This window comes from Gopherus flavomarginatus, chromosome 1, assembly GCF_025201925.1.
Source record: "Gopherus flavomarginatus isolate rGopFla2 chromosome 1, rGopFla2.mat.asm, whole genome shotgun sequence".
NCBI lineage: Eukaryota > Metazoa > Chordata > Testudines > Testudinidae > Gopherus > Gopherus flavomarginatus.
Genome location: NC_066617.1, coordinates 257,538,670 through 257,551,170, shown reverse-complemented (window position 1 = coordinate 257,551,170; position 12,501 = coordinate 257,538,670). Strand labels below are relative to the sequence as shown.

Here is a 12,501-nt window from a genome sequence, read left to right as displayed (position 1 = left end):
AAACCCACATTAGCCAGTTAAGTTTCATACTGGCCTTCAGCCTTGTCTGCTTTGGGAGTTTGCACCAGTTCTAGCCATTGGCATATCAGAATGTGCAAACATCATGCGTAGGCGAGCAAAGCCTGGAGTCGCAGCCATGGTGTGTAGCCGAGTTGGAAACCAGGGGAAATTCCCAGTGTAGCCAGTACCCCAGGGAGCTTTTGGGGAGGGAGCGAGAACCCCGGAACGTGAAGGAGGGTGCGGGGAAGAGGGGAAGCAGTGAGTAAGGAGACACTGGCACCGCCTGGGGGTGTGTAACAGATGCTCCTTTCCCGCCCATGCCAGCGGCCACCTTCCCGCCAATCACATCACCAGGGTCCCTCACTAGGCACAAGCCGGTTCCCACCCCAGCTGGGAGCCTTTGGCGCCAAGAGGCGCTGGTTCCGGCCCTGCCCGGCTGCTGCACGCGCAGTACCTGCCCCCGCCTTGCACGCGCTCCCCCGAACGCGGCCTCCCCCCACCCGACCTGCCCCCGCTACGCGCTCCAGCCGCAACCGTCTCATCGCCCCGCCCTCGCCGTGCGCGCGCACACCACCACAAGGCAGCGGCACGTTCTGGGGGGGCGCCCGCGGTCTCGCGCGGCGGGGGGCGGGGCAGAGACAGCGGCGGCGTTTCCGGTAGGGCAGCGGGAAGGGCTGGAGACCCGATAAAGCCTCCGCCGTTTGGCCGCGCGCCCCTCCCCGCCGTTCTTTCCCCCCACCCCGCGCTCCGCCAGCAGCGCCCTCAGCCCGGCCTGCAGCCGCCGCCGCCATTGGAGGGGCCGCGCCCACCCCGGGGTCTGTCCGCGCGCGGAGCCCCCGCCCGACCGGCGCAGCGGGAACAACGATATCGAGAGACGCCCCCGCCCTCTGCGGCGCCGCCGCGGTGAGTCCGGCCGGGAAAGGGCGGGTGTCCGTGTGTGGAAACTATCTCCGACCGGGACCGGGACCGAGGCCTCCGCATCCCGTCCCGTGCTGGGGCCGTTCCCGCTGGAGACCAGCCCCCTCCCCCGCGTGTAAAGTGCTCGGGGCCGGTCACGGCCAGTCAGACTCGCGCTCAGGCCCCTCCCCCGCTCGTCTTGGCTGGGGAGCCCCTCCCCCCAGACGCCCCCGGCCTGCTGCTGTCTCGGGCCCCCGCCGGAAGTGCGAGGGGGCTGCCCCCGTGTGGGGGCGTGAACTCCTCCCCCCAATGCGGTTTTGGTCCCAGCCTTTATATGTGTAAACGCCTCCCCAGGTTTATATTGAGAGTTACGGCAATAGAAAACGCGGAATCAAAATACTAAAGAAAAAAAAATGGTGAAAGCTGTAGTTACTGTAACCAGCAGCCTTTGAAACCCGCGCCGTGCGGTCCTGAGACCTGGGCGTGCAGCCGATTTCATTGCCCCAGTGGCGAGAAAAGTAAGCAAACAAAAACAGCTGCCAGAAGTAGAGACAGGTTGGCTGAATTGCAAACTTTCGTTCATTTTTTGATAATCTAGGATAATGTTTTCTCAAATAAAGGAGTCTTTCTATAGCATGCAATTTTTAAGGGGCTGTCCCTGTCACTTGTTATTAGAATCGACTTGATGGGCTATGTCAGGTGTTGGCAACCTTTCAGTAGTGGTGTGCCAAATCTTCATTTATTTGTGGTAATTTAAGGTTTTGCGTGCCAGTAATTGATTTTACATTTACAGGGGCTGGCAGATGGAACCCCAGGCTGAGCAGGGCTGGTAGCCGGGACCCCAGGCCAGCAATCTGGGGTTCTGTCTGCTGGCCCCTGCCAGTTGGGATCCTGGTCACCGGCCCCGCTTAGCCTGCTGCTGGTCCAATGTGCCGTGCATCCAGGCCAGCAGCGGGCTGAGCAGGGCCAGCGGCGGGGACCCCAGCCCGGCAGCAGCTTGCCACAGTAAATCAGCTCGCATGCCACAGGTTGCTGACCACTGGGCTATATAATCCCATGAGTTTCATAGGGAGGGATGCCCTATTCAGAGTAGCAGTCATTTTTTTTATGTTGAGGAGGCCAAATTTACTGACCTTCCAAGCCACATACAATAATCTTCAGAAGTTCAAGAGCTGCAAGAAACACACAACCTGCCCTGCGGGGCAGTGACTGCTGTGCTTCTGCCCTGACATCACCTTGTCGAGCTAAAGCCCTTCATTCCCCCCTCTTCAGAGGGCAGAAGCCCCTAATGATAATCCAACCACCCTGCTGTAGGGCAGATGCCCTGAGGCCCCTTTTCCCCATCCCCCACACAGTCTGGTAGGTGAAGGAGTAGGTGTGGCGTGGGCTCTGAGAGACTCGCTTTAACTGTAAAAAAGCCACATATGGCTCATGAGCCACAGTTTGGCCATGTCTGGAATTTTTTGTAGGTATATGAGGAAGGTGCAAGCAAGTCTATTGAATGGTATTTTAGAAGTGGATCCTGAAATGGTTTGTGTGTGATTTGTGCACACTTTTTGGTACATCTATGAAGGTGGGCAGCAGTGCCATATGGTAGTTGGTGCAGGTGCCTGAGTAGCTGTGACTTTGGGAGATCTTAAGGAAAAGAGTTAGAAAAGTCAGTAAAGAAAGAAATTAAGATGCAATAAAGTAAGAAAGATAAGAGTTCAGGAGAATATGTTCAGATGTTATTATAGATGGATTTTGCCAGTTTAATTTTTCTTTCCAGTTTAACTATCTTTACAGCTAAATGAATCTGATTTTTTGCTGAACTTAGATTCTAAGCCTTATATTACCAAGAAAATGTTGTTGTTGTTAATTATATTATAAATGTTTCTGAAAACTAATTGTCTGGCTTGGGATGAATTTTCAGCCAATTCAATATCCTCATGTAATATACCTGAAAAAGAGCATCACAGGGACTATTTTTTATTTAAATCATATTTTTATTTGTTAAATACATTTTCTCTTTAAAATAAATATATTTAAATTTGAAATTGTCTATCTATGCTAAGCCTAAATTTACTATAATCTATTAAAATTGTTTAAATTAAAAAAAAAATCAAACAATACGTTTGGTGGCAACATTTTTTAAAGTCAAACCACTGAACTAGTGGAAGCCCCTGGTCAAGAACCTGGAACCAGAGTATATTGAGATGATAAACCAGCTTTTGACAACAGTAGCCTCTTTTGTAGGTGAAGCAGGAATATTTCTTCATTTCACTTTATTCAGTTAGTTCAGTTCAATAACTAGTTCATTCAAAGTTAAGAAACTCATTAAGAGTTTAAAAAAACAAAACAAAAACCCAACAGCTTGTTTTCCTCTTCCACTCTGTGACTAAAAACTAGATGAGAAGATGAGATCTACTAGTTCTAAAATTTTGAAACACACATTGATCAGAAATAATCAGTTCACTAGCTACAGATAATTATTTGTATTACCATAGTGCCTAGAAGCCCTGATTATTTCCATGATATAATACTTTCTTTTTAAAATAATCAATTTTAAAGGCAAAACATGTCTTGATAAATATTTTTCTTTTGTAGTCAGTAACTCTAAGAGAGTTTTATTTAATAAAAACAAATTTAAAATGATATTTTGTACCTTTTTAATTGAGTTCCAATTTCTATCCATTTAGAATATGATATAAAGTAAAAAATTGATCACGTAGTAAATAAGAAATGCATCATTCACGAATTTCTGCCATAAAATAAAAAAAACCTGTGAATTACCCTGTGTTAAGCTATCTAATTGCTTAAATAAATATGTATAAATACAGCATATTCTCCTAATTCGCAAAAAGAAATACTGAATTTAGTGTACAGGCTATATTGAGTTGGAAATGAACACGTTTTAATATTTGCCAACCAATGATGATAACTTTTCTTTAGGAAAATAAAAAGTACATGTATTTGAACAACATGGACTCCATAGTGTAGCCACCCCAGAGCCTGGGACCAGTGCCTCTGACCTCCTGAGCCCTCCAGTCCTTTACACATTGGCACTCTGGCTTCTAGTTTAACCCCATCAGGGACAACATGGCAGGGAAGCCAGAATCGCAGGCTTAGCAAAGGAATTTCTTAGCGTCACTTTATTCTTAAGAAAACTGTAAAGTTACAGATCTTTGCAAAGTAACAGATGTCTTGAGATGCACACTCTTCTAGTCACGCTGTAAGTGAGGTCTTATCTGTGTTTTAGGCTAGTCAAAGTCCCTCTTGCCTTCTCTCTAGCTGGTTGTTCTTGTATGTAGCGATGAATGGTCCCCTTCTCAAAGAAGCAAACTCCCCTTTGTTTTTGTCATGTATCCAGGCTGAAAAGTTGCAGATCTACTAACTATGCTGATGGTTCTGGGTAGAAAATCCATGAGAGTAATCAACAGATGAGAACAGTTAAAGTTAATGGGCCTCGATCATGGGTTTTCAAATAAGGGGGTCCCAAAGTTATTATGTGGAGGGTCGAGAACTGTCATCTTCTATCCCAAATCCAGCATTTAAAATAAATATTTTATTAAAATATTTTTTAAAAGTGGTTTCAATTTAGAAGGGGGGGGTCGCACTCACAGGCTTGCTGTGTGAAAGGGGTCACCAATACGAAAGTTTGAGAACCACTGGCCTAGATTGCCCTGATACCTTCAGTTTTAGTCCTTCAGTGAGGTGACAATCACCTTTCCTGGGCAGGATAGTGGCTCAGAATATGTTACAATTGACTTATCTTAGAGGCTATGGCTATGCTAGCACCTTTGTTGGTAAAACTTTTGTCAGTCAGGTGTGAAAAAACCACACCTTACATAAGTTTCACTGACAAAAGCACTGGTGTGGATAGCACTGTGTCCACTGCTGCTCCTTGGGTATGGTTTAATTATGCTGATGGGAGCGCTCTCTGCCATCAGTGTAGAGTGGCTACATGGGAGACCTTACAGCAGCATAGCTGCAGTGGTACAGTTGTGCCGCTCTAATGTCTGTACTGTAGACATAGACTTAGTCAACAATGCACGTGTTTAGCATGTAGTAGTGTGGTGGTTACAATAAAAAATGGAGCTCACAATTTGATGCATTCTGATCCCAGTCTGTTACAGACTCACCTTATTTTTATGCTTTCATTTGGGAGACAATGAAAGCCAAAGGCTAGTGTCAAACCACAGAAATTCCTATAAATATAAAATGCATTGAAGTATAAAATAATTCAGCCTCCCAAGAACAGTTAGTAATATGCCATGTATCAAGAAATTCTGAAAATGATTGGTCATGAAGGGAGGAAGAGGGAGGCTCAGAGACAGACAACAAAATAATTAGAGGTATGGAAGAGCTTCCATATGAAAAGATGTTGAAGAGATTTGAGATGGTTTAGTATAGAGGGGGATATAATAAAGGTATGTATAATAAGTGATATGGAAAAGGTAAGTGGACCCATCTTATCCACCCTTTCTCACAATAAAAGGATAAGGTAGTCAATAAAATTAAAAAGCAACATAATGTACATTTGCCACAAGATATAATCAAAACCAGCAGTTTAGCAGGATTCATAAAAGGATTGAACATTTAGTATGGGTAGTGAGACTATCCAAAGTTATAGTAAGGATTAAAATAAATAATAAAATCTCAAAAGGTTTTTTTAACCCATGTTTCCGGTTCAGATTCTGTGGTTTCAAGATGTGTGTAAATCAAAGCCATGTCTTCCAGGAAAAAAGAAAAATCTTCCATCTTTTAGGTAGATTAATTATTTCTCAATATGGAAGTGTACAGTTGGGTGACCATTTTTCTGTGCATATGTGAAGGATTTTTTTCTCAGCCCTAGAGCAGAGACTCAACCTTACTTCCAGACTGTGTCTCCTAGACACTACCTCAATACAAATAAATAATATTAACAATATTATTAATAATTTACTACCACACACATATTCCTCTCCCAGTACAAGGGCACTGATGAAAACAGGTGAAAATCGTTGAAGGAGTATGGTTAGACTGAGTCTTCTATTTAGAGCAATAATTTATCTGGACAACTTGTTACCACACTATCACTTTTCACTGTTGGAGATGCTATCAGTTGAAATCTGGTCAGTTTTTTTTTTTAATGAGTTACATAAGAACGGCCATTCTGGCCACTGGTCAGACCACAGATCCATCTAGCCCAGTATTCTGTCTTCAGATAAGTATCAGAGGGGTAGCCATGTTAGTCTGGATCTGTAAAAGCAGGAAAGAATCCTGTGGCATCTTATAGACTAACAGACATTTTGAAGCATGAGCTTTTGTGGGTGAATACCCACTTTGTCAGATGCATGCATCTGTATTCATGTATTCACCCACGAAAGCTCATGCTCCAAAACATCTGTTAGTCTATAAGGTGCCACAGGATTCTTTGCTGTCTTCAGACAGTGGCCAATGCCAGGTGCCCCAGAGGGAATGGATTGATCATGTAATCATGAAGTGATCCAGCCCATCACCCATTCTGCTGCATCTGTCTTAATCTCTTTGTGAGTTTGTTTTGGTTTTACAGTCAGTTTATTTTATAAACATTTTTATTCCCTTCCATGTGTGAAAGACCCATACATACTGGAGAAACCACCTATAAAGAGGGCTGTCAAATGCACAAAAAATGAAAGAAGTATTTTTTTCTCTGCTTTTTCAATGTTGGTAATCCTAAATGTAACAACATCAGGTAGACAGACTTCAGACAGCAGCATGGTTTTGTCATTTACAGTCATTCTGTGTGCCACAAAGGTGTTTTTTCTTGAAAAATAATTACTGTATGGAAAGGAGAGTTTAGTGAATAGAGCAGTTGACTGAGAGTCAGGACCTCATGATTCTGTTTACAGCTTTATGAAATGCTTATGTGGCCTTGTCGCAGATGGTTAATTTCTCATTATAGTTTACTAATCTGTAAAATGAAGATAACGGTCCTACAGTAGTTTTGCAAAGATTAACTTTTCGTAAAGTGCTGTCTACCTTTCAGATGAAATGTGTAGTATAAGTATTTTCATATCAAGCAAAGAAATGTTTGTCAGATGAACATGGTGCCATGAGCTAAATATTTGTTACATAGGTCCCTTGCATGTGGTGTATTTGCAAAGTCCCTCTGCTGATAAATATATACCAACCAGACCCACCTGGTAAACAGAAATAGAATTTAAATTACTTGCACAAACTCCACTTTGTGCAGTGACTTGCAGGCCTAGGGGAAATTGTATTTGTATGTCTTCATGCAGGAGGTTATAGCCATGCAAAAGTTATTTCCCCCCCCCACAGCAAAATAATTTATTAAATTCATATATCAATTTCCTGTGTAAGAGAAGTAGGTGGATTTTGTGTAAAGAAAGTTTCAGATGGTGATGACGCTTTTCATAACTATCTTGGGGGTTTGTGAATGTCTGGATTGGCTTGATCTAGCTGGGATTAATTTTTATTCTAGAAATGGAGAAGTGCATCAAGCTAATTCAAAATGAATAAAACTTAAAAGTAAATTTTGTATTATTTGAGCTAAATATGCACTGTTTTACCTCTATTGCAGGAATACGGAAGCTTGCTGTTTTTAGACTTGTTGTGCTGTGCAAGCTCCAAGGGACCATAGAAAAATGGACATGTTCCAGATACTGCGTAAAACATCAGAGCATTTAGAATGTGATCACTGCAGTTTCAGAGGGACAGATTATGAAAACATACAAATTCATATGGGTACCATCCACCCAGAGTATTGTGATGAAATGGATGCTGCTGGTTTAGGTAAACTTATATTTTATCAGAAAAGTGCAAAACTGTTCCATTGTCACAAATGTTTCTTTACCAGCAAGATGTATTGCAACGTTTATTATCACATCACATCACAACATGCAGTACCTGAAAAGTGGAATGAAGACCAGAAAAATCATTTAGAAGCTGAGACTGAATCCCTGAAAACAACACTCATTCAGGAGTCACACAAACCTGCCCTTTCCCCTGAACCCCCAAAACCTGCCCTTTCCCCTGAACCCCCAAAACCTGACTCAGTTATTTCCCCCAAGCTTCAGAAACCAGCGGTGTCCCCTGAACCTGAGAAGCCTGCCCCAGCAGTATCCCCTGAACCTGAGAAGCCTGCCCCAGCAGTGTCCCCTGAGCCCCAGAAGCCTGCCCCAGCAGTGTCCCCTGAGCCGCTCAGGCATTCCCCAACCATGTCTCCTGAGCCCCAGAACCCTGCCCCAGCAGTGTCCCCTGAACCCCAGAAGCCTGCCCCAGCAGTGTCCCCTGAGCCTCGAAGGCGTTCACCAGTGGTGTCCCCGGAGCCCCAGAAGCCTGCTCCAGCAGTGTCCCCTGAGCCTCGCAGGCGTTCCCCGGCGGTGTCCCCTGAACCCCGCAGACGTTCCCCGGCAGTGTCTCCAGAGCCCCGCAGGCATATAACTCAGACGCGGCGGCCTGCTCCTGCTTTGTCTCCTGAGCCCCGCAGGCCTGCTTCTGCAATTTCCCCAGAATCGTGGAGGCCTGCTCCCTCTGCTTCTCCTGAGCCCTGGAGGCCTGCCGCTGCTATTTCTCATGAGCTACAGAAATCTCCCACCTCTGTCTCTCCTTGGCCCCCAAAACCTGCCCCGGTGGTCTCCCCCGAGCCGCGGAGGCCTGCCCCGGTGGTCTCCCCCGAGCCGCGGAGACCTGCCCCAGTGGTCTCCCCCGAGCCGCGGAGGCCTGCTCCTGACCCTTGGAAATCTGCATCCTTCTCTGAACCCCAGAAATCTAATCTTGTTTCGTCTGAGCCATGGAAACCCATCTCCTCTGTATACCCTGAAGGCTGGAAACCTGTTCTTTCTCCTGATACTTGGATGTCTGCTCCCCCTGTTTCACCTGAACTCCGAAAACCTAGTCACACTGTTTCCTCTGAAGTTTGGAAATCTCCTTTGTTTTCTGATCTTCGTAAACCTGCTCCCTCAATGTCTCCTGAGTCTTGGAAACTTACTTCAGAGTCCCGGAAGTCAACCTTCTTCTCTGAGACTCAGAAGTCTGCCCCGACCATTTCCCCTGAGGGACAGAAACGGGCCCTCTTCCCTGAGTCCCGGAAAAGAGCCCTCTTCTCTGAGCCACGAAAATCTGCACCTGCTGCTTTGTCTGAGGTCCAGAAACGTGCTTTCTTCTCTGAGCCTCAGGTGTCTGCTTCTACTGTTTCCCCTGAAGTCCAGAAACATATCGTCTTTACTGAGTCCCAGAAACCTGTTCCTTTCTCTCCTGAAGTCCAGAAACAGGCCTTCTTCCCAGAGCCCCAGAAACTTGCAGCTGTTTCTCCTGAAATCCAGGAACATACTTGCTTCCCAGAGTCTCAGAAAGCTTCTCCTGCTGCCTCCCCTGAGATCCAGAAACCTGTCCTCTTCACTGAGTCCCAGAAACCTGCTCCTGCTGTTTCTCCTGAGGCGCAGAAACATACCCTCTTCACTGAGTCACAGAAACCTGCTCCTGTTGTTTCTCCTGAGTCACAAAAACAAGCCTTTACTGAGCCACAGAAATGTGGTGTTTCCCCTGATGTCCAGAAGCATGCTCTGTTTTCTGAGACCCAGAAACCTGCTCCTGCTGTTCCCTCTGATTTGCAGAAACATGCTCTTCCTACTGATCCCCACAAATCTGCTCCTTCTGTTTCCTCTGAGGTCCAGAAAAATGTTCTTTTTCCTGAGTGTCTCAAACCTGCTTCAGTTGTTTCTGCTGAGCCCCAGACACCTATTGAGTCCGATGAGAGTGATATCCTAGCTCAGAGTTTAGAAGACCAAAAAACACTGGATGATCTATTGTCTCAGGAAGAGCAGTCAATCTTAGTGAAGGAGCCTTTAGAAGATATGTTGTATTCATGCCCTCCAAAGAAGCCTAAGAAGGAAAACCAGGAGACCTCCGATAGTGAAGTAAATAACAGTGAATGTGGAAAAACGGAGATGGATTCTGTCGAGGTAAAGGAACAAGAATCAAATAGTGATCAAGAACAGTTTGATATGGAATCATCCGATTACAACAAAGAGAGCAAAATAGATGCAACTACTCCCATTCAGCCACAGTGTGTACTGCAGTTTACAGAAGAGAAAGAGGCTTTCATCTCAGAAGAAGAGATTGCAAAATACATGAAGCGCGGAAAGGGAAAGTATTATTGCAAAATTTGTTGCTGTCGTGCAATGAAAAAAGGTGCTGTTTTGCATCATTTAGTTAACAAGCATAATGTTCAAAGCCCCTACAAATGTAAAATATGTGGAAAGGCTTTTCTTTTGGAGTCCCTTCTTAAAAACCACGTTGCTGCTCATGGTCAAAGTTTGCTTAAATGTCCACGCTGTAATTTTGAATCAAATTTTCCCAGAGGCTTTAAGAAACATTTAACCCATTGCCAAAGCCGTCATAGTGAAGATACAAATAAAAAGCAATTGGACAGCCTTGAACCACTTGAACAAATGTGATTTTTTTTCTTATACTCAATGAGTTAAGTTTACTAAAATATGTAAGTATTGCTGTACGTTAGCTAAGTAGTTTAGCTGTTCTGACAAGTCAAAAATGCATGGTTTATTGTACTGTTTAACTTGTCTTATAGCTGTATTATTGAAAGGATTTATTATGCAAAAGTTGTTCTAAATACACGTTCATGTCCCTGTTTATTCATCAATAAATTCATACTTTATTCGTCAGAGATGCTATATTTCTGAAACCAAAACAGGGATGAAAACTAGTTTTGTAAAGATTGTTGTAAAACATGCAGTTAATAAGGTAGAGGTGTGTGTGGCAAAGAACCCAAATCATATTACTGTGAAGACTGAACTCAGTTTTTCACATCTCTCAAATGTCTCATTTTTTAAAATGTGAAGCAAAGCCTCAAAATTAGTAGCCCATGAAACTGAAAGTGATTGATCAGGTGTGAAAGAATCATGTTTGTTTTCTGGAATAATTATTCCATGAGCTTGTGATTGAGTATGTAGCATTTGTTGGAAATTCACTGCTCTCACCTCTTTGAATTATTTGTCTGACTATAAAAATGTCAAGGTACTTATTTTGTGACGTATTTTGACTATATGTTTTAAGCATGTGCTAATATACATTAAATTGATAGAATAATCTCAGATTTACTATATATATGTATATATACAGCAATCAGAATTTTCTCTTGTTGGCGCCGATGTTTTGGTTTGGTATGCCAGAGAAAACTGAATTTCTTGTATCTGGTAAAATGTTATGCTTCAATCTTTTAATAAAAGGCTAACTTGAACACTGGGCTTTGTTTTTGTCTTGTCTTTAAAAGAAAAGCCTGTGGTAGTCCACTATGTTGTCGTCTCAAATACTTTTGAATAGCACCATTCAGTGCAGAATAAATCTGAAAGTTTTCTGTAGGTATTATAGCTTTCTGCTCATGGAAACAAAAATAGTTTAAACTCCCATGTCTGTACTTTGGAAAGGAGCATTAAATGCAAGAGGAAGAAAATACTTGTAATATACCATTGTAGGGAACACATACACTATTTCCCATTTCCAATCCCTTTCATAGAATCAGAGTATTAGGATTGGAAGAGATCTCAGGATGTCATCTAGTCCAATCCCTTGCTCAAAGCAGGACCAACCCTGACTAAATCATCCTAGGCAGGCCTTGGTCAAGCTGAGCCTTAAAAACCTCTAAGGATGGAGATACTACCACCTCTCTAGGTAACCCATTCCAGTGCTTCACCACCCTCCTAGTGAAACTATTTCCTAATATTCAACCTAGACCTCCTCCAACTGCAACTTGAGACCACTGCTTCTTGTTCTGTCATCTGCCACCACTGAGAACAGCCTAGCTCCATACTCTTTGGAACCCCCCCTTCAGGTAGTTGAAGGTGCTATCAAATCCCCCCTCACTCTTTTCTTCTGCAGACTAAATAACCTCAGTTCCCTCAGCCTCTCCTCGTAAATCATGTAATCATTTTCGTTGCCCTCCACTGGACTCTTTCCAGTTTGTCCACATCCCTTCTGTAGTGGGGGGACCAAAACTGGGCACAGTACTCCAGGTGTGGTGTCACCAGTGCTGAATAGAGGGGAATAATCACTTCCCTTGATCTGCTGGCAATGCTCCTACTAATACAGCCCAATATACCGTTACCTTCTTGGCAACAAGGGCACACTGCTTATTCATATCCAGCTTCTTATCCACTGTAATCCTCAGGTCCTTTTCTGCAGAACTGCTGCTTAGCCAGTTGGTCCCCAGCCTGTAGCGGTGCATGGGATTCTTCCTTCCTAAGCGCAGGACTCTGCACTTGTCCTTGTTGAACCTCATCAGATTTCTTTTGGCCCAATCCTCCAATTTGTCTAGGTCACTCTGGATCCTATCACTATCCTCCAGCATATTTACCTCTCTCCCCAGCTTAGTGTCATCTGCAAACTTGCTGAGGGTGCAATTCATTCTATCATCCAGATCATTAATTAAAATGTTGAACAAAACCAGTCCCAGGATCAACCCTGAGGCACTCCGCTTGATACTGGCTGTCAACTAGACATAGAGCCATTGATCACTAGCTGATGATCTAGCCAGCTTTCTATCCACCTTATAGTCCCTTCATCCAGCCCATACTACTTTAACTTACTGGCAAGAATACTATGGGAGACCATATCAAAAGCTTT

At 44.1% G+C, this 12,501-nt stretch overlaps 1 protein-coding gene across 3 annotated transcripts; it reads left to right on the top strand.

Moving 5' to 3' along the window:
- Window positions 1–780: 780 nt before the first annotated feature.
- Window positions 781–11,119, top strand: CHAMP1 (chromosome alignment maintaining phosphoprotein 1). Of its 3 annotated transcripts, none has more exons than XM_050921757.1 (2): window positions 781–903; window positions 7,442–11,119. In XM_050921757.1, exon 2 carries the CDS (start codon window positions 7,506–7,508, stop codon window positions 10,317–10,319), a length of 2,814 nt encoding a protein of 937 aa, XP_050777714.1. In that variant the 5' UTR covers window positions 781–903; window positions 7,442–7,505; the 3' UTR covers window positions 10,320–11,119. The 3 variants fall into 3 exon arrangements, with proteins under 3 accessions (XP_050777714.1, XP_050777722.1, XP_050777728.1); XM_050921765.1 differs by lacking the exon at window positions 781–903 and adding an exon at window positions 1,156–1,415; XM_050921771.1 differs by lacking the exon at window positions 781–903 and adding an exon at window positions 3,864–4,331.
- Window positions 11,120–12,501: the final 1,382 nt, after the last annotated feature.